This window comes from Ambystoma mexicanum, chromosome 1q, assembly GCF_040938575.1.
Source record: "Ambystoma mexicanum isolate Mex_15411 chromosome 1q, UKY_AmexF1_1, whole genome shotgun sequence".
Classification (NCBI taxonomy): Eukaryota; Metazoa; Chordata; class Amphibia; order Caudata; family Ambystomatidae; genus Ambystoma; species Ambystoma mexicanum.
The window spans coordinates 227,483,447-227,506,155 of NC_090922.1; the positions used below are offsets into that span (position 1 = coordinate 227,483,447).

At 43.7% G+C, this 22,709-nt stretch overlaps 1 protein-coding gene across 1 annotated transcript in view; it reads left to right on the top strand.

Moving 5' to 3' along the window:
* The window catches only part of LOC138554586 (vomeronasal type-2 receptor 1-like), a 230,367-nt gene extending 210,092 nt beyond the window's left edge, over nucleotides 1–20,275 (top strand). The window contains exons 8-9 of the mRNA XM_069642596.1: nucleotides 9,630–9,753; nucleotides 19,356–20,275. Coding sequence (XP_069498697.1) covers nucleotides 9,630–9,753; nucleotides 19,356–20,275 — 1,044 coding nt within the window. The remainder of the gene's footprint in view (nucleotides 1–9,629; nucleotides 9,754–19,355) is intronic.
* Nucleotides 20,276–22,709: the final 2,434 nt, after the last annotated feature.

The following is a 22,709-nucleotide window of genomic DNA, read 5'->3' on the forward strand; positions in this document are numbered from 1 at the left end:
TACCCTTTGGGAACACCACACACAATTAAGACCACAAGTGTAAGTACAAATTCACCTTTGGTACAAGCCCGTGCTACACAGTAAAGTGGTAGCAATGGCTGAGCAGCAAGACTTATCTCAAATGTAAAGTGAGCAGTATCAGAAGTTATACAAATGGCAGTAATTACTATGGTCCAAACAAACACTGACTCAAGGTTTCTGAGTAAAAGAATATACATTTATTTACACATTCATTTGTAAAACAGTTCACTCAGTAAAGCAGCAGAAAAATCACATTCTTCATATACTACACAACACCCAATCAATTCTGGACAAGTTAGGCTCAAAATGAAGAGTGAGCAAAATGGCACTCCAGCAATTAAAAAGGGAGGGAAAAGCAAGGTTATACAAAGATAAGCAGCACCAACATGTAGGTAGGCAGGGGGATCTAGAAAAGCCTTGCTACAATGAGGATTCAAATCAATAGGCCTGGGCCAATGTTAATGGTTCAGAGTCTTTGCAGAGGATCACACAGCTCAGAGTAGTTCGCGGTTAAGTCTTTGCCAAGAGTTCAAAACGAAGTTGGTCGAAGGAAAAGTTACTTAAAAGAGTAGAGAAGGACAAGCCCTCGGATTGGCAAAAGATTTAAAACACTTTCACCATGGTCGGACGGAACGAACAACCGAGTTTGAACAGTACATTAGAAGAAGAAGAATGCTGTAGCTGAGGCAGAAGTTCCTGGCAGATCCTGCAGGCTCACGGTTCCTGAAGCGACGGTCGGGCTGACACAAAGAAGGAAGACTGGAGGGTCCTGCACTGCCCAGGGAAGAAACCAGCAGCAGAGCAAAGTAACAAATAAAAGTTGCGCTCCTTAAAACCCAAACAAGTTCCAGTATTCCTGGCTATCCGATTCACTGCAGCTGTGCACAGCAAATTCGACCAGGGGAGGGAGGCCTTGCTTGGTGTTTGGCAAACTGATTGGTTGGTCCCACCAGCTCAAGGGAAGAAGATCCCTTGCAGATCTTCTCTGTCGTCGAAGTTTGGAGATATGGACCAGCAGCAGGGCTTCACCGGGAGGTTCAGTCGTGGTAGTGGTCCTCTTCTTTCTGCTTCTCTTCGGTTCTCTCAATCCAGTGACAACTCTGCCTTCCAAGTTCCAGAGACCTGCTTTTAATGCAGTTTTTCCCCATTCTCACAGCCTGGCTGTCAACCACACAGCAGGGTGGCTGTCCTGGCAGGACAGTTACCTAGCCAATCAAACAAGAGTGCGACTTGGTTTTCCAAGGGAACCCTGTGCAGGGGTCCTAAAACCCCTCCCTCACATCGTGTCTACCCAGACTATCAGGTGCCTAAGGAGGGCTTCTGTGCAGAATCCCTCCAAAGGACGGCGAACAAAGGAACCAAACCTGGTTTGCCGCACAGAGTAAAACACGAGAAAGACCTTTACAAAAAGAAATGGCGAATAAACCCAGCTGGAACCAAATAAAAGTAAATGGGGTCCAGCGGATTAAAGTTCAAAGCTACTAACTTAGCCTAAAACAGTACCAAGGCTATTTTCATAAACCGCGGTAGGAAAAATATGGTAGATACCACTACCACCAGCCAAATCTTAAAGAAAGGGGAATGAAATAATGTTCCATGAGAGACAGACAAAAAGGGATTACTATTAACCCTTTCCAGTACTCTATGTAAGTTAGGTTGTACTGGGTCTGTGAATTTAAAAAGACTAATAAAGTCAATGGCAACTTTACATGTTCTGGGAGACAGTAGTTAGTCCCAGAAAATTGAGTTTTAAAGTGTGAAGTCTGAAAAAGACAACCCTGTGTCACTGCACTAAAGGTGCTTTGTGACACACAGTAAAAAGATGATGCCTATGGAGTCGGTGAAGCTCCACAGTCTATGAACACAACAAATGTAAAATACACACAGCAAAACACATGTGAGAGTGGGAAAAAGGCTCACACTCTTACCAGGTGAAGAAAATAAATCCTAGAAATCCAGCAAAGCTGCTGAGGGACTCAGTAGGTAAAGGAAATTAGCCATTCTGGAGCATTATCCCTAACAGCCCCTGGACACCAAACAAGCAACTGTGAGATTATCAGCGGAGAGAAAGGAGTGCGGGGGGTAAAGAGGAAAGTCTTCCGGAGCTTCCAGAATTTAAGAAAGTCCTGCTCAAGACAAATATCTGGGTGGAGGCTGTTCTGATGAAGGAAGCCAGCTGAGGAAAGCGATCAACTACCTGCCCTCTGTTTAGCAAAACACTTTACACACAAAGAGTTGGTGCCAGAGGAGCGCAGAGGTCTAGAGAGGGACTATTTAGAAAGAGAGAGTTGCAGATAGTGTGGTCCTCATCTCAGACAGCCTTGTGGCTGATACAGAGGGATTTGAATTTAATCCGTGAAGCAACCAGGAGCCAGTGAAAACTTTTTAGGGCAGGAGAGATGCGGTCGCTAGACATGAAGCCAAGAATAAGCCTTGCTGCCCTATTCTGTATTAGCTAGAGGGATCGCAGAGTGGAAGAAGCTAGATTCAGAAGCAGGCTATTGCAATAGTCAAGCCTAGAGAGAAGCAGGGCTCAGGTAACATTGAGCTTCTGGGGGAAGGTGAGAAAAGGTAGAATTCCTTTGAGAAGTAAGAGCTGAAAGTGGGACTTCTTGCCAATGTCCTGAGTGTGAGAGAGGAAGGAGAGGGAGGAGACGAAGATGACTCCAAGGTGCCAGAGGAGCCAAGGAAGACATGGGTGGCAGATGGGCAAGAGAGGTGGCGGCCAAGGGAGGTGAGGTAGCCAGGAGAGAGGCATCAGTCAAGAGAGACAGCGGGGCAGAGGATGAGGATGTCAAGGGAGCCAGGAGCGCAGAGGAAGGCAATGGAGCCAGGAGCGTTAAGGCTGGCAAGTGAGCCAGAGTAGCGGAGGGAGTGGTGGCAAGGGTGCCAAGGTGGTAGATGGCATAGGAGCCAGAGTAGCAGAGGTAGGGGGTGGCAAGGTAGCCAGAGTAGAGGAGGGAGGGGGTGGCAAAGGAGCCATGCAGGTGGGTGGCAAGGGAGCCAGAGTAGCGGAGGGAGGGAGTGGCAAGGGATCCAGAGTAGCGGAGGGAGTGGGTGGCAAGGGAGCCATGGAGGCTGCTGGCAAGGGAGCCAGAGTAGCGGAGGGAGGGGTTGGCAAGGGAGCCAGGGAGGACAACGACAAGGGAGCCAGGGTGGTGGAAGAAGGTAGCCAAGGGGCCAGCACAGAGGAAGAAGAGCCCGGGTGGTAGAAGGAAGGAAGTTGATGAGGTGCGGGAATGCGCCTTTTGAAAAGTAAAAGGTTGGGCTGAGACCCTTGTACCAGAATAGTAGCATTGAGATAGACATTAATGATTACTCTGGAGAAATGGAAGGTGGCTAAGAGGACCTCCCAACATGTGCCACTATTAATGGGTGAGGAAGAGTAAGTAGATAGCAGAGCGACCATATGAAGGGTCCATAGGTCGGCTGAGGGAGCAACAAATAGTATATCAGTGAGTCTCTATGGCGGAAGCACTAACATAGGTGTCAGTGATGGGAAGGCCTGGGATGGTGACCAGTGTGTCCTTCTTAAGCTTCTTCCTACCTGACTTATGAGAGGGGAAGGATATGAGCTAGAGAGGCAATTAGAGAAGATGGGGCAAATAGAGATCACCATAGTGGGGGAGGGAGGGAGTGCAAGAGGCACTTTGCAAGGTTGAGCAACTGAGGTGCAAGGGATGGGTAAGATGGGAGGAGGGAGGGAGAAAAGAGAACAGAGGGATACACAAGTAAAGGGAACAGTCTAAGAGTATTAGGTTACAGTAGGGTAACAATTGTAGAATAGGTTACAGAAGGGTAACAGAGTAGGGTAACAATTCTAGAACAGGTTACAGTAGGGTAACAGTAAGGTAACAATTCTAGAACAGAGTACACAGTACAACAGAACAGCACAGGCAATGAGTACCAACAGTTGGAGACAGCTTAGTGCACCCTAGGGGGAGACCTGGGAGCTAGAGGGGGGGAACCTAAAGAAGAGAAGTAAGGCCTATTGGGAAAAACAAATCATGAGAAAAGAGCCATGGCCCAATACAAACTGCAGGGGAAAGTAGTTGCATGGGTCCCCAGGCGTTCACCTAGAAGGAAAAAGCAGGAGATGCAAGAGAAATGCAAGAAAACAGTAGTGGGATTGAAGAACAGAGTATGGCTACCGCGGAGAAAGGGGGGCCTAGTGGATGCATGGCGCTAATACACCAATAAATACTGTTTCAAAGCGCCCACAGGGCAACAGAGAGGGGGCATGGGGATGAGAAACATTTAAATACTTAAATACATAAAAAATATCAAATACAGTGGGGGGAGGACAAACCTACTATGGCTTCTGAGTCTTCAGACTGTGCAAGTGCAGAAGGTAGGTGGTATGGCGTAACTGCTGGGGTGCTTGTGGGTGAGCAACAGGTGAAGTGCAATGTATGTTAAGTGTGAGCCTCAAGGATGGAGGGTCTACCGAGGAAAGGCGATTCGATGTGGGAGATCAGGGCCCCAAGGTTGCATAAGGCCCCTGTTAGGCAGAATCATATACAGTACCCTTTGGGAACACCACACACAATTAAGACTACAAGTGTAAGTACAAATTCACCTTTGGTACAAGCCCGTGCTACACAGTAAAGTGGTAGCGATGGCTGAGCAGCAAGACTTATCTCAAATGTAAAGTGAGCAGTATCAGAAGTTATACAAAGGACAGTAATTACTATGGTTCAAACTAACACTGACTCAAGGTTTCTGAGTAAAAGAATATACATTTATTTACACATTCATTTGTAAAACAGTTCACTAAGTAAAGCAGCAGAAAAATCACACTCTTCATATACTACACAACACCCAATCAATTCTGGACAAGTTAGGCTCAAAATGAAGAGTGAGCAAAATGGCACTACAGCAATTAAAAAGGGAGGGAAAAGCAAGGTTATACAAAATTAAGCAGCACCAACAAGTAGGTAGGCAGGGGGATCTAGGAAAGCCTTGCTACAATGAGGATTCAAATCAATAGGCCTGGGCCAATGTTAATGGTTCAGAGTCTTTGCAGAGGATCACACAGTTCAGAGTAGTTCGCGGTTAAGTCTTTGCCAAGAGTTTGAAACGAAGTTGGTCGAAGGAAAAGTTACTTAAAAGAGTAGAGAAGGACAAGCCCTCGGATTGGCAAAAGATTTAAAACACTTTCACCGTGGTCGGACGGAACAAACAACCGGGTTTGAACAGTACATTAGAAGAAGAAGAATGCTTTAGCTGAGGAAGAAGTTCCTGGCAGATCCTGCAGGCTCACGGTTCCTGAAGCGACGGTCGGACTGACACGAAGAAGGAAGACTGGAGGGTCCTGCACTGCCCAGGGAAGAAACCAGCAGCAGAGCAAAGCAACAAATAAAATGTGCGCTCCTTAAACCCAAACAAGGTCCAGTATTCCTGGCTATCCGGTTCACTGCAGCTGTGCACAGCAAATTCGACCAGGGGAGGGAGGCCTTGCTTGGTGTTTGGCGAACTGGTTGGTCCCACCAGCTCAAGGGAAGAAGATTCCTTGCAGATCTTCTCTGTCGTTGAAATTTGGAGATATGGACCAGTAGCAGGGCTTCACCGGGAGGTTCAGTCGTGGTAGTGGTCCTTCTTTCAGCATGTCTTCGGTTCTCTGAATATAGTGACAACTCTGCCTTCCAAGTCCCAGAGACCTGCTTTTTATGCAGTTTTCCCCCATTCACACAGCCTGGCTGTCAACCACACAGCAGGGTGGCTGTCCTGGCAGGACAGTCACCTAGCCACTCCAACAAGAGTGCGACTTGGGTTTCCAAGGGAACCCTGTGCAGGGGTCCTAAAACCCCTCCCTCACATCCTGTCTACCCAGACTATCAGGCGCCTAAGGAGAGCTTCTGTGCAGAATCCCTCCAAAGGACGGCGAACAAAGGAACCAAACCTGGTTTGCCGCACAGAGTAAAACACGAGAAAGACCTTTACAAAACGAAATGGCGAATAAACCCAGCTGGAACCAAATAAAAGTAAATGGGGTCCAGCGGATTAAAGTTCAAGGCTACTAACTTAGCCTAAAACAGTACCAAGGCTATTTTCATAAACCGCGGTAGGAAAAATATGGTAGATACCACTGCCACCAGCCAAATCTTAAAGAAAGGGGAATGAAATAATGTTCCATAAGAGACAAACAAAAAGGGATAACTATTAACCCTTTCCAGTACTATATGTAAAATAGGTTGCACTGGGTCTGTGAATTTAAAAAGACTAATAAAGTCAATGGCAACTTTACATGTTCTGGGAGACAGTAGTCAGTCCCAGAAAATTGAGTTTTAAAGTGTGAAGTCTGAAAAAGACAACCCAGTGTCACTGCACTAAAGGTTCTTTGTGACACACAGTAAAAAGATGATGCCTATGGAGTAGGTGAGGCTGCACAGTCTATGAACACAATAAATGTAAAATACACACAGCAAAACACATGTAAGAGTGGGAAAAAGGCTCACACTCTTACCAGGTGAAGAAAATAAATCCTAGAAATCCAGCAAAGTTGCTGAGGGTCTCAGTAGGTAATGGAAATTAGCCATTCTGGAGCATTATCCCTAACAGCCCCTGGACACCAAACAAGCAACTGTGAGATTATCAGCGGAGAGAAAGGAGTGCGGGGGGTAAAGAGGAAAGTCTTCCGGAGCTTCCATAATTTAAGAAAGTCCTGCTCAAGACAAAGAGCTGGGTGGAGGCTGTTCTGAAGAAGGAAGTCAGCTGAGGAAAGCGATCAACCTCCTGCCCTCTGTTTAGCAAAACACTTTACACACAAAGAGTTGGTGCCAGAGGAGTGCAGAGGTCTAGAGACGGAATATTTAGAAAGAGAGAGTTGCAGATAGTGTGGTCCTCATCTCAGACAGCCTTGTGGATGATACAGAGGGATTCGAATTTAATCCGTGAAGCAACCAGGAGCCAGTGAAAACTTTTTAGGGCAGGAGAGATGCGGTCCCTGGGCATGAAGCCAAGGGTAAGTCTTGCTGCCCTATTCTGGATTAGCTAGAGGGATCGCAGAGTGGAAGAAGCTAGATTCAGAAGCAGGCTATTGCAATAGTCAAGCCTAGAGAGAAGCAGGGCTCAGGTAACATTCAGCTTCTGGGGGAAGGTGAGAAAAGGTAGAATTCCTTTGAGAAGTAAGAGCTGAAAGTGGGACTTCTTGCCAATGTCCTGAGTGTGAGCGAGGAAGGAGAGGGAGGAGACGAAGATGACTCCAAGGTTTCTGGCTTCAGGAGCAAGGGGAGAGCCCATAGAGGAAGGCCAGAGTGAAGGGAAGAAGTCAGGGGCAGAGGTCCCAATGGGAAGGTTCTCTGTTTTGCTGGCAGTGAGGCACAGATCATTGGAAGTGCACCAGGCCTGGATGCCAGATAGGCAGTCATGGATGATGGAAGGTGCAAGAGGGTCAGCAGTAAGTTTGAAGAAGAGTTGTGTGTCATCTGTATAACTCTGAAAGTTGGGGGAGGAGGAGGAGATGAGGAGTGCCAGCTGAGTAAGGTAGATGTTAAAGAGCCAAGGCGAGAGGATAGAGCCCTGGGAACATCACAGGTGGAGAAGGAAGCAGGTGAGGAGAAGGTGCTCAGGATGACTTGGGAGGAGCGGTCAGTTAGGAAGGAGGTCAGCCAGTCCAGTGTCCGCTCCGAGACACCAAGGGTGTTGTGGGCCCTTTGTATGAGCATGTAGTGGTTGACCGTGTCAAAGGCAGAGAAGAGATCAAGAAGGATGAGGACAGCTGTGGAGTTGGAATCCAGGGATGCAGGAAGTTCTTCATGGGTGTTCAGAAGAGCTCGTAATCCAGATTGATGGTCGTGGAGACCACCAACAAGTTCAGTGTGAGAGTTGAGTTGGGGCAAGGCCAACTTCTCTAGCAGTTTCCCCAGGAAGTGGGTGATGGAAATAGGGCAGTAGCTGGCTGGACAGGTAGGGTCTGCTGACAGTTTCTTAAGGATGGGGTGCACCAGGGAGTGCGTGAGGGAGGAGGGGAAAGAACCAGTAGCAAATGAGTGGTTGCATCGGAAAGGAAAGTACGCTTAAGGTACGGCAGTTTAGTAGGACGCAGTAAAGGCTGCGCCCCCACCCACACTGCTCCTACCTTGCGGTTGCTGCTGTTCGACAGTGGCACTGCATGCTCACACTCTTCGATTCTGCCGCCCCGTTCCGACCCCTTCATTGCCGAACACCTACGTCACTCAACACTGCAGACTTGTCCTGCGAGGACTCTGCCGCAGAAGGTCCGATCCTGAGTTCTTAAAGGTTCAGAAGTGTGGAAGTTGCATTGTGTGCTATGTATCGTCGGGCAGCATCTCCTGCGTACCTGTGTCACTCAACACTGCCGCCTTGTCCTACCAGGGCTTTGCAGCAGAGGGTCCAATCCTTGGATCTTAAAGGCTTGGAAGCATGGAAGTTGCGTTGCATGCTATGTTTCGTCGGGCAGCGTCTCCTGCGTACCTGCATTGCTCAACACTGCGGCCTTGTCTTGCAAGGGCTTTGTCACAGAGGGTCCGATCCTCGATTCTTAAATCCTCGGAAGAGTGGAAGTTGCGTTGCGTGCTACGTATCGTCGGGCAGCATCTCCTGCGTACCTGCATTGCTCAACCCTGCAGCCTTGTCCTGCAAGGGCTTTGTCGCAGAGGGTCCGATCCTCGATTCTTAAAGGCTCGGAAGTGTGGAAGTTGCGCTGCATGCTACGTATCGTCGGGCAGCGTCTCCTGCGTACCTGCGTTGCTCAACACTGCAGCCTTGTCCTGCGAGAACTTTGCAGCAGAGGGTCCGATCCTCGGTTCTTAAAGGCTCTGAAACGTGGAAGTTGAATCGCATGCTACTTATCGTCGGGCAGCGTCTCCTGCATACCTCCGTCGCTCAACACCATGGCCTTGTTCTGCGAGGACTTGTCAATCAACACCTCTCTCAGAGTTCTGATTCCAGTGTACATCCCAATGCCAGGGGAGGCATCAGTTGAGGGGATACACCCTCTTAAAGATCTAAGGCACTCAACACCTCAGCCAACATGCCCAATGGGACATACAAGGCGTGGGAGCTAAGTGACCCCGCCAGCCTTGCATGGATCATTGGGGGTACTACGGTTGGGGGTCCTAATGCAAAGTGGAAACAAGTGTTCCACACAGCACAAGCCCACTTTGGAGTGCTCCCTCGGCTGCTTGCAGTGTACGTATCCTCCAAGTGTTGTTAGTTGCATTCACTTTACTATTGACCACCTCACAAGCCTCTTGCAAAGACTACAAACTAGCATCAATAAAGGAGCTATACGTTATCTGGCTTTTTGAAATTACAGGCCACCATTTACCATTTACTTTTATAATTTAGAGCTGTATTGTGTTTCAAAAGCGTCAAGTTGGAGGCTGTATCAGATGTAAAGTACTCAAGATATTAGCAAAAGGAACACTGTGCTAAGCATCCGTTCCTTCAATTCAGACCTACAGCCGCTATCCGCATTAGTTGTAAATAAAGTGTTGTGTTTGCTTTACGTGATGAAGATGTTTGCGCACTCGAGCACAATAATCATATGAGGAAAAGAGGTGATCGTTCTGGGGTATGCACTTAGAAATTAAATAGTGATCCCTGAATTTGGAGCACATAATCATAACATACTCTTGTTTCAGGTGCCCCACTCAGTTTGCAGTGATGACTGTCCTCCTGGTTTTCGGAAGAACATTCTCAAGGGACAACCCCAGTGCTGCTTCACCTGCTTGTCATGTCCGGAAGGAGAAATTTCAAAACACAGCAGTAAGTTGTCATCTGTGTTATGTTTTGCATATGCCTAGCTCAGAGCAAGTCCGGTACCTCACTATCACAATTACATCAGCTGCATTTCAGGGACGATTAAAAAATTCTCACCACAAACAATATTTTTGATAAAAATATAAAATTCAAAATGTACCATTCAACACAGCAATCCTTTTGAGAGGGCTTATCGAAGACCGTATCAGAACTACTAGTTCAATAGGAATGAAAGTAACGAGAGGATGAGAACTCCAAAAGGAGTGGTAAACATTCACGCAGGCCTGGGCGAGATTGAGTACCCCACATTCGGATAAAAGGCCTCCTTCCTTTCTCCGCTACATCCACACTGGACAGGTCAGCTCTACACCCTTTTTATACAACTCTGGATCGTCTCATGAATCGTACTTGTTAAATTAAATTTGCTATTCACTTTTTCTAGAGAATTGAGCTTCTGATGAAAAGTATAATTATTTGAAATTCATTAAGCAAATCACAATATATTGAGCAGAGTAAAAATAGAACAGCCTTGTCGAAAAAAGACAGCTTGTGACATACACAGCAATTAGTGAAGAAGAAGACATTGGTGATATTTTGGTGTAGAAAGGATTCATTACCAATACAAATGTTAACAAAAGATTATGACACAGATTATGATGCTTCTTATTGTAATTAAGTGATCAGAATATGCTTTTGTGTACACAGTTAGCCAGGTAGGATTTACTGCATTGCCTTGCTGAATCCAGTTGATAGTATGCCCTTTCAAAAGGGCATATACTTAATAGAGAGCATCTTAAAAGTACAAAGAGTACTTATACATCAATTCAAAATGGCCGGTGTGTATTGACAATGAATCCTTTCTTCACCAAAATATCGCCAAGATGTTCTTTTTCACTAGTTGCTTATTGAGCCAAAGTCCTCCAAACGTGGAATCTGTCATGCCCGCGCCGCTGGCGCACGCATTGGCAACCATCATGGACTACTTGGTACTCATTTATCCTCCTAATACTCCTTGAACAACTCCTTTTCACGCCTTGGTCTTTTATTTCCATTTGCTCAACTTTGGTTCTTTCTTATTTTATTCAATTAACTACATTTACCATAATGCACCTGGCTGCAGTCCTCAATTCCTGGCTATTCTCATTCATCGTTATTGGGACCACAATCCCCAGAAGCCCTAGCGGCCAGTGCTGCTTCCACCTGCTCAGGACCAGAGAGGGAGGAGGCAGATTGTCTTCAGGTGTGCTGCTCCAGGTGCTGTCAATTAGCCTGCCTCAGAACAGGGCAGGGCTATATATAAGCAGCTGCCTGCAGGAGCACAGTGTCTTGCATCTTGAGTTCTCCCCGCTCCTGTTTGCCTTGACCCTTTACTTTGTATGCTGTTCCTGTTGCTGCATTATCCTGTTTTGATCCAGTGCCCTTCTGGGCTTCCTGCCTTGCAGCCTATTACAGTCCTCTGCATCCCTCTACAGCCAGCGGCCCTGCTCCTCTGGGCTCACTCCTTGCTGCCCTGCTCCTCTGGGCTCCTTGCCTTGCAGCCTGCCTCACTCCGGCTGCCTACAGTCCTTTTCCTCTGGGCTCCCTGCCCTGCAGCCTGCCTCACTTCGGCTGCCTACAGTCCTTGTCCTCTGGGCTCCCTGCCCTGCAGCCTGCCTCACTCCGGCTGCCTACGATCCTTGTCCTCTGGGCTCCCTGCCCTGCAGCCTGCCTCACTACGGCTGCCTACAGTCCTTGTCCTCTGGGCTCCCTGCCCTGCAGCCTGCCTCACTCCGGCTGCCTACAGCCCTTGTCCTCTGGGCTCCCTACCTTGCAGCTTGCAACCCTCTGCTGTCTCCAAGCCCTTGTCCTCTGGGCTTCCTACCTTGCAGCCTGCTCCCTCCGCTGCCTACAGCGCGTGTCCTCTGGGCTTCTTCCTTGCAGCCTGTCTCCCTCTGCTGCCTACAGCCCTTGTCCTCTGGGCTCCCTGCTTTGCGGCTTGCTACACTCCTCTGCCTTACAGCCTGTTTTACACTTAGCTGCCTACAGCCCTGCTCCTCTGGCTCCCTACCTCGCGGCCCTATTCTTTTGGGCTCTCTGTCTGTCGCCTACTACTAATCTCTCTCTGTCCTGTTCTTCTGGACTCCCTGCCTTGCAGCCTACTACAGTGTTCCGCAGTCCACTACAGTTTGCCTGCACCTAGTCCCACTCTTGACTGCAGACCTGCTTCCTACTTTGCAGCCCTTCTGTTTTCCTGAATGCTGCTCCCTTGTTCTCTTCCTTGAGTCCTCTGTACTCCACCTTAGGTTATCTACTTCAGTCTAACTGCCTTTCCTTCATTTCCTTCTGCTAGATTGCTCATTGACTTCCTTTTCGCTGGATATATCTGTTCTTGTCTTCTCATGTGTCTTATGTAATCCCTTTGTACAGAGCTTGCCTGTTGGTTTCCGGCAGGCAACCTCTGCCCCTTCCCTTGTCGTGTTTTCAGTGTTACAGACACCCACTGCTGTTGTTCCCAGCCATGAGCATACAGCGTGGGCCTCTGTTATATCAATCTGTGCAGAAGGCTGGAGTTTCCTAAGGTTCGTGGAACACTCTTTCCCATTTCAGCATACACCCCAAGAGGGAATCCAGATTGTTTGTACCTTTGTATCTTTTGCCCCTTTTTGCTCACAGCTACAGTTTCATACTCTTCTTTCTTGTTGAACTTCCTACTTTGTGTGCTTATCTGCTACCTTACTTCAGCACAGCCACCCAAAACCTACCTGGGTACCCTGTGCCACTCTTGACAGAATGCCATTCCTGACAGAATCCTTTGTGACCTGTGACATTCAGTTGACAGCATCCGTGTCAACCTCTCCGTAAAAAGAATACACAATGAGCCCTTATTCTTGCAACAGCGGAATTATAAAGCAACAAATGGTCTATTTTCCACCAAAGCCAAATTCTTACAATGTAGCCCACAGACAACCTCAACACAAGAGATTACATTATTTCACAATATCTAATGCCATGAGTACAGCAGCCTCATCATGTGGAGTTGTACCACAAATGAAATAATTTTGCTATGACATAATTAACAGTGGGTCAACCAGGGAAGAATCGTTGCTAGTCTGAATGAATCAATTGGTCGAAAAAGCCAATGACCAGCATCCAAAAAATGTTGTCAAAAAGCTCATCCACGAACATCATTAATGCGGTGGTTCAAAAACCATATTACTCTAGAAATCTGCCTGTGTATAGTGGTCATTGGTAAATTATTTAGTCATTTGGGTCCCCACTATACTTGTATGGGCTAAGAGAAATATTGTTTTTGTAGCTGATAGAATTTCATATGCAATCCACATTGACCAGTCCCTGCATATTGTTTTAAACTATCAAGTGCACTATAAATGTCTTCAATTACAATATCTGTATCTTCAGATGTTGTTAATGATGTTACTAATCCTGAGGCCACATTGTCTTTAATAAACTGCATCCTCTTTTCAGTCGATGCATTGTCTAATTTCTTATTTTATTTTGCAAATGTTTACTGTTAATATCATTGTTTTTATCATTAACATATGTTTTGGTTTACATTAAACCTATCACACAATATGTAAAAAAAATTAAAACGTTCCATCAAAATTGACCAATATTAAGAGATTATCCTTCAGCATGGGAATGACATTTAAATCCTTATACTGCATGAACAGAAATAGTTTAACATAAATGATGTCCAAATACATGAATATTAATTATTTTGCCGTCCAACAATACCTTAATATTGTTATGTAATTCAACAACCTCAAATCTCAGTAATGTCCGCCCCCTCTCCATGTTTCTTTCCAGAAAATGGTCAGTTTTTATAAATCCTGTATCATGAACAAATCTGCCTAATGCAGGCTGTCACAAAAATAAATTCAGTCTCACAACATTCTAGAGAAAGAGGTTTCAAAGTTTCCAAGCATAACTGTTGCGTAGACAGCATGTAATACTGTTTATTATGAGGACTGCCTTGTCTAGCTACCTGCATTTCTAAAGTTTCTAATTAATTGATCAAAACATAGTAACCGGAATGTACAAACATCTCATACTCTTGCCGAATACAATTTATAATCTCTTGTGCCTTACACTTGGGTCTTGCATTTTTTTTTTACCAGTCATGTATCAAGGCCTTTCTCTGAACTTCACTCAAGATAATAGTCTTCGGAAAGAGACCAATCAATGTTAACATCAGTCAGCTGCAAGAAACCTTTGTTAAGATTCACAAAGATAGACATTTGGTAATTTCGATCTTCCCTCTTATTCATTTAAAAGGACCATCAGAGTATAAACCTCAGATGATATTAATGTATACCCTGAATGTCCTGAGCTTTAACAGAGTAGACAATGAGACCAAGCCCAGTTTCACTCCTATTGGTTAAATAGAAACTCCACTAGCAAGGCCAAGATTTCTCTTCCATAACCTTCCCTTAAACCAAGATGACCAAGGTTCCATGAGTGCTGGACTGATTTCCATACCATACAGATTCATGGGGACACAAAGAAAGAAGAAGACCAATATGAATACTAGAAATTAATGGCCTGATACCCATTTGGGCAAAGGGTAAAAAGCCATGCTCTGAAGTCCAGGAACTCAGTTCTCCAAGAAGAAGGCAGAATTTTACATGAATATTCTTAAAGGGCAATTCATCATTGGTAATTGAGAGAATCTTCTTGACCCTGTTTCTAAAAGACCATGACCAAAAGTGATTTGGTCAAAGAGTGGGGAATTAGATTGTACAAAGAGGACCTTGTAAAAATAAATTGCAGAATTTATATTAAGAAACGATATTAGACAACCTGTCAAGGCCTGGTGCTCTGCAAGATTTGACCTAATAATAATGTGACTAATATCTTTCACAGAAAACAAACCTTTCCAGACTAGAAATACATCATTTGACAGTACAAATTTACCAAAAGCTACAGTAGCAAAATGTTCCTATACATTTGCTCCAATGCGATTTTTCTGATCTAATTCGACTTTTCATATGGCCTATTTTGGTAAAAATAAAGTTAAGGAAATGATTTCCTACCAGCCTTGTATATTAATACCCAAAACTCCTTCATGTAACTTTTATCCTTAATGTTCAACATTTTTTGCCATTGGATGGTGACTATGTACCTTTAGCCAGTTGTTGTACCATTGTTTCAATTTTCTAATCCTCTCCAGTTTGTTGCTCGCGCCAGCATCAGAAATTGATGAGACAAACCTCAACTGCCTCCCAAGTTCATAGTTCAAATGTGCAATGACCTCATATTAATTAGTTACTAAGTAGGCTTTAGATGAACGAGAACATCTCAGTACCATCGCCGAATCATTGCATAACTCATTGGCCCAAACACAAAAAGGACTTGGGTTAGTAACAACAGCAATGTTTCTATAATCAAACAGCGTAATCTGGTGCAATTTCAATTAGGTACTCAGTGAACAGATTAATATTTTTATCAGACCTAGTAATGCGATGGCCCACTTCTGCTAGCTACCGTACTGATCGTCTCTTCTTTTAATACATCGAGAACCAAGGATGCAGTTAGGGTCGAGTGATCGCTAGAATCACTAGGTATAAATAAAATGGAATTGAGGCACTGAAACCAACAAGTAGCCCAGAAATGACCCCAGCCCTGTACAGTATCTAGTCAATTATCCTGGTATGTCACCTTGTGCTCTACCATGAAGCATTACAATTTTTGTTTAAGACACACCTCAGTTGGGAAACTTGCTGCCACATAATCAGGTTTCCCCCAGAGCTAAAAACGTCTCAGGACATTTAGCATTCAGATTCCCAGCCAATAAAATTTAGCCAGAGCAGCTAAATCAATTTTACCACAACACAAACAAGTAAATCCCTAGTGTAGATCATTTTAGGAGAATTGTCGACATTTCTAACAAACGTTTCCATTTCTCTGTAAAACCTAGTTAAAGTCTACACAACATCTAATAAGTAAGGAGAAAACAAATTAGTATAATACTTTGTAATATTAGCAGCGCTTTTCACCCGAATAAGACCAGGTTTAGGACAATGTTTTTGTTCTTTAAAGCTGGCTGAAGTGAAAAAGTGAAACCATCTATAGATGGGGATTCAGTATGCCAAATGTCTGGAAAAAGGAATATATGATGTTACTTTGTTACACAATTGAAGTGCATTTCTGCACTTAGAGACCTTGGGCCTCATTACACGGACGGCGGTAAGGGTTTACCGGTACCGGTATTTTACCGGTACCGGTAAAACATTGCCGCCTTACTACGAGGTCCCTTTGCGGGTTGGGGAATTTAACGCCTGCTTTTTGCAGGCATTAAAAACTAACCCGCAATGGGACCAGGGAGCTAATTACGGTTCTGCAATTTGCGGTGCCGTAATTAGCACCTTCCCCATTCCCATTATGCCCTATGGGGCAAAAATGGGAATGGGGAAGGGCAATGGGGGAAGGGGGAATTACCGCTCCACCAACCTTGGAATAAGGCGGTAATTCCCCTTTCCACCAAGGCGGTGCCGGTATTTTACCGACATGGACCAAGGTGCTAATAGGAAAGGAGCATAAACATGAAATGTACACACTTCGCTAATAGCACCTTGGTCCACCACTGTCCGTGTAATGAGGCCCCTTGTGTTGCTGTATCTGTTCCAATGTAACCCAAGTACATCCTCATTGAATTATTTTGGGAGAAAGCTGCTTAGAAGGAGAAAAAGAAAGAGTGGAGATATATTAACAATGCCAACCTTTGTCTGCTTCTTTCTTTGAGTATCTTGGGTATAAATTCAACCCTACGAGAGAATTCCTGCAGGACATCTTGACAGGTTAGAGAGATAACCTCAATGTCACCATGTCTCCAAAATTCTCTGAGGTCAGCAGAGTGCACTGCTTGGTTCTTCATGTAAACATGTTGCCCCCTCCCCCCCCTTTTTGATCATTATCATAGGTACTGTATGCATTTACAATGAGGGATGACTGGGATGAACCATCACCAATCACTTCACCCACTCTCATCTTACCCTTGAAATGCATCTCGTTTTCTTTCGTAATTAAGCTTTTTTGACAATTCAGTGCCGCACTGTTGTGTGTGCTTATTGGGAAAATGAATTGTAATACAGCAATGTGGACTATTGCGGTGAGTCTTTTCTGCGACTTGGAATCATCATGATCATGTGACAGTTTACGAGATTAGTTGTCCTGTCGCATTGCGAGTGGCCAGGAGTAGACCCCCTACTCCTTGTGAAAACGAAATAAATAAAGTGCCGCTTCACAGACTACGCCAGAGATTACTTTAATCAAGCACCAGCAGTGAATTGCGATTCGATAGATTTCAGGAATTGCTTTTTCACTTGAGTACCAACACCACCATAAATGTGTCCATGTACCATTAGTTTATGCATTAATCATTGACGCTTTTGTATTTGTGTGCTTGTCTCATATTTTCTGCAGATTGTTGTGCAACTGTGTGTTCCTCTGCATTTTGCAGATATTTTACATGTTTTCTGAATTAATCTTTTTTTTTTATTATTCTGGACTGATGATACTGCTGATTCATGATTAGAAGTGACTTGGTTCCTCAACTCTAGGTGGGACCCTCACTTGTGTCTAAAGGAGGGTTAGCTTGTGCGGACCTGGTTTCTGTTTATACCTTCCGCCTTCCCTCAACTTACGAGCACCCGGTAACAAAAAAGAGGTTTTATTTGCTCAAGACTAGATTACAGAGTTGTATATTGTAGTAACAAATGACATTCTGACACTGGGCACAACAAACAAAGCATCATACAGCCTGAGAAAATAAGATGTTACACTAGGCCAACCAATGACGCCCACACTGCTTTTCAGGGGCGCGAGGCATGCAAGTGGTCCAGGGCCCGGACACCCATCGGGAAATGAAATGCGCTCTAAATGTTCCTATTCAATGTAATGTCACTAAAGTCTGGCCACCAGCACTATGCCGGGAAATACAGACACCCCTGCTGCTTTTAAAAATTTTGTAAAGAAACAGAAAAAAACATAATTCAGAATCAGGGCCCAAACATGTCCTCATTGTCTCTTCAAGATCTTAGTTTCATATTGTTTTGTCTACTTTAGATCAAGGTGCCTTAAAATTACTCAAAAATTGAGTTCTTTTCAGGTGTTTCTCTTACTGGCAATTTATTAAAAGGATTCCAAATGTTTGTAACATTCTTCTGGGCTCAATTAAATTCAGAGATTGGGCAGCTAAAAAATAAGGGCCCAGTGGAACTTCTCAAAGGGCAGTGTCTTCCATTTCTTTCCAAGAGGGCATTTCAATTGTATTTGCTTGGAAAATATTGTCACTCCACTGAAAACGTAAACTATGGATACCCCCTAATATTAGGTACCTCAAACCCCCATTTAGCAGCATATTTTGGGAAGTTTGATGTTCATCGGTAAGCGATTATTGAGCATGCTGTAAATGTTCCACTATACAAAACTTCTCAAAGGACAGTGTCTTCAAATCCCTTCCAAGAAGGTATTTCAATTTCATTGGCTTGTAAAATCGTGCCTCTCCACTGTAAATGTGAAATCTGGATACCCCCTAATATTAGGCACCTAAAACCCCATTCAGCAGCATTTTGGCTGGCAGGTTCGGTGTTGACCTATTAGAGAGTATTGAGCATGTTGAACATTTCCCACTATACACAACCTCTAAAATACAAAAGGAGAGTCTTCAAAAATTCCTTTGCAGAACCTGGTAACCACAATGAACGTTCCCCTCTTGCAATGCGATGGACATCTTTTGAGTTTCTAAATTTAAAACTATTCAGGGTCATTGGGCAGCCATGCTTTGGCCCTTGCTTTAACGATTAAGAGAGAATAGCAATTGACATGATGTGAGCCAGAGTGCCATCTTAGAGAATGGAAGTCTTGCATTGAAAACCATTCCTTTTCTGAATTCTACCCTTGATTATGATCATTTACATTTTAATTTACAAAAGATTTTAGAGAATTCATCTTAACCATTACAAATAAAAGTTTTGTCTTTGATTTTAATTATATTAAAAGACTTTTTAATGTTCAAGCCAAAGGCCTACCATATGCATTTTAATAATCCCTTTTCAGACTCAGGAATGCCAGTTATCATATCACTTTGTATATATTGATATAGTCTTGTCAAATGGATGCTCTGATTGTATATAGCATATGCCACGTGTGAACGTTTTTCTTGAAGGTCTTCTGAACCCACTCAAGAATGCAGCAAGGCCCGGGCCTTTGTATGCTGATAGCAGATTAGATAGTGTATTCTTTGCTGTGAATGACAAAATACCCACAATCACTGATCTCTACAAACTGCATCACAAAAAAGGAATTCATTTATTTGGGACATATTTTTCCAATAGGGGTTTTAATTGAAAGAATGATTGAAGCAGCAAGAAATGTAATGTCCTAAACACGTAGTCAATGATGCACTAATTGCGCTGGCAACACAATATTGTAGGAATTGCACAGTAGATTACAGAACCTTCTAAACTGGTAACAATGCAAATAGTTCAATGTTAAGCATAACAGACTACGGTCTAAACCAAGATTTGATAACTATTTACATGTATACGATGACTCTAAATACTTTGCTCGTTCATTCAACCTATGTTTTCTTGTTGCTTTCTGTTCAGACTCCATCGACTGCACCAAGTGCCCAGACGAGGAATGGCCTAACGGGCCACAGGATTGGTGCTCCCCGAAAGCCGTGGAATTCCTTTCCTTCCAAGAACCTCTGGGGCTGTCATTAGTCATTGCGACTGTATTGGCTTCTTTGACTCCGCCCATCGTTTTCTTCATCTTTGTGAAGCACATGGACACGCCAATTGTGAAAGCAAACAGTAGGGAGCTCAGCTTCCTTCTTCTGTTTGCTCTTTTCCTCTGCTTTCTCTCCTCCTTTCTCTTTTTTGGTCAACCTGGATTGGTGAACTGTATGCTCCGCCAGGTGACCTTTGGTATCAGCTTTGTGCTCTGCATCTCCTGTGTGCTAGGGAAGACTTGCATGGTGCTTTTGGCCTTCCACATCAGGAAGCCAAAGAGTGAACTTCAAACTTGGCTCGGCCCTAACGTCCCCAAAATCATCATAGCTGGATGCACCACTCTACAGACGGTTGGGTGCACTATTTGGCTTATCGCATCTCCTCCTTTTCCACTGACGAATACAGAATCCATACCAGGAAAAGTCATCCTGGAGTGTAATGAAGGCTCCAGCGTGGCCTTCTGGTGCATGATGGGGTACATGGGGCTTCTGGCATTGGTGAGCTTCATTGTTGCCTTTATCTCGAGGAATCTCCCTGACAGCTTCAATGAGGCCAAGTTCATCACCTTCAGCATGCTGGTCTTCGTCAGCGTGTGGTTGTCTTTTGTTCCAGCGTACATCAGCGCCCGAGGAAAATACATGGTAGCCGTGGAGACTTTCGCCATATTGGCTTCCACCACTGGACTGATGGCCTGCATCTTCATCCCAAAGTGTTACATCATTCTCTTGAAACCCAACATGAACACTAAAGAATTCCTAATGGGGAGAGGTGCTTTTAGAACAAATACAAATTAAGTAGCTCTGCAAAGTGTGTAAATAATAGTCTATAGCAATCTTGCATATGGATGCAGTTTGATGTGTGTTTTATAGCTGAACTTTGCAAGCAGATTAGATACCCACTGACAGAACTCATTCATTAGATGTACATTTCATTTTTGTTTACTTATCTAATGCTGTTTCACAAATTAATTTTTCGTGTGGGGCAGAACTAACATCCATGTAGCAGTGGTGTGCTTCCCATTAGAACATTGATTATTGGAGGAGCATCTTGAGGTGTGGCGTGTGAGGTATTCTCAAGACTGGACTACAAAACTGAGGAGGTCAGTAGGAAAGGAGCATAAACATGAAATGTACACACTACTAGACAACACAGTGTACAGTTGCTGTTGGTGAGACAAAGTCATTACCAATTTTTGGACAAGAGCAAAAGGAAGGGCTGCCCCCTAGGGTTCCTGGATCTAAAGTTGGCAACTTGGCTACTAGACCGCGGATGACAGATGAAGTCTGTGTTTTCTTCTATATCTACCGTAGAGAATACAGATGTTGGAAAGGCATTGTATCCACTGTTCCTAACTTTTTTAGCGTGTTCTTGTTATAGCGCTAGCTCTGTATGAGTGAAACATAGGCATTATTTGGAGCCGCAATCCACACCCTGGTTCAAATTAAACACATGACTTATTTTCAAATGACCTCTGGCAGACGTTTGCCACTTCATATCAGAGAGAGAGAGAGAGAGAGACATAGGCCTAAATAGTTTGTACTGTTGTCTACTCAGGCAGCTGTATGTAACAGCCTGTATGTACACTCACCTTTCTGCTTTGTTGATTTTGCATTACAAATATATTCTACAAAGTAAAGTCATAGTTGTTATACAATAACAAAAACATTTAGTCAAGTGTATTGGCATGTATTGGCATGGTTTAATTACACATTCTAGCTCTATAAAACAATTACCAATTACATATCAAATATGTTTTGATGTTTTGTATTACTGATTTCCATTCTCTTAATTACTGTACACTATTTGGAAATGTTTCTTATTATTTTAGGTCTTAGTAGTTTGTGCAAAAACAATCCTGTATTGCTATTATACTGTACTGAATAGACACATCAATTCTATATTTATATACATGGGAATACGTGTGGCTATTTTACACACAATTTGTAATACTGTTAATCTGTGAATATTGTAATACAAAACCCGGCCTAATTACTTTACAACATGACAAAGGCACTTAATGTGTGTATCTCTATTGTGTATAATAATATGTGATATGATCTAATCCTTATAGTGCTTTTTCTGTACAATAAAAATGCTAATGTGTTTCATTTGAAATAAAGTTTATTTGAAATTGTTCTTGTGAGTGTTTAAATCAAGGTTCTGCAAACATTTGGAATAGATGAGCTGGATTGTAAACTTTGTATTACCAATGGGGCTTGCCAAATTCAAAGAAAACACATGAAGTTAAATCAAACCAGAAAGTGATTTGATGTGATTTTTAACATCAATTGCATCTCAGAGAGCAACAATTAAATGGGTTTGGAAATGTCTGGAATCTAAAAGCAAAGTAACGTGAAAGAAATGTTAATACAATACATTGTATTGGTGCAGCAATCATATTACAAATGCAGATGCAAATGCCTCAGTAATACCATGTGAGGCCAGCAATGCCTTCTGTAACTGGTCCATTACAATATGAGAGGTGCAGTCTCACATGTTCAGATGCTGTGATCATACATGCGACTAAGTGTAGTTAAGTGTTAGGTAAGAATTGTTGCAGTCACACTGTGTGAGACTACACAATACTTATCTGCTTGGTATTGGGTAAACTACCTTTTGGTATAGGTCTGTACTACACAAGTTACATAGTAGGTCTGTACTAGCTCTAGAGGGGTAAATGTGAACTGTATAAATAGTTCTTTTTTTATTTTTATTATTATTGTTTAATAAAAGAAAAGATTTTTACAATATTATTGTCCATTCACGTGATGATCAGTAAGCCATCTTGAGTTCCTCGACATGGCTACATATCAAGCAGATTGATAGTGATGTACTCCAGGATTTGTGCCGTGGCGATTTGCCAGTTTGTTCTGTCGCCCCCAATAAGCCTGCACCACCAGGTTTCTTCCTCTTGTAATATGTCTGTTCCGCAAAGTCCTTGAGGTATCGATGTCTTATTGCACGAGTTGCGGGACATACCATCAGTAGGTGTGGTATGGTTTCTTGCGCATGGGGCGCTGTGTCGTGGCAAAATCGACATCTATCGGTTTGAGCAATAGTTATTTATTGAATTAAGAACCATTTTTAAATAATCATTCTTTAAAAAGGCACTTCGTTGTAACAATGTAAATATACTTTAAAATTACTTTTCAGGATCAAAACAAGTTAGTGGATAATCTTTGGTTATGCTTCTTACACAATTCCTACACCATCAGGTGACTTCAGTTA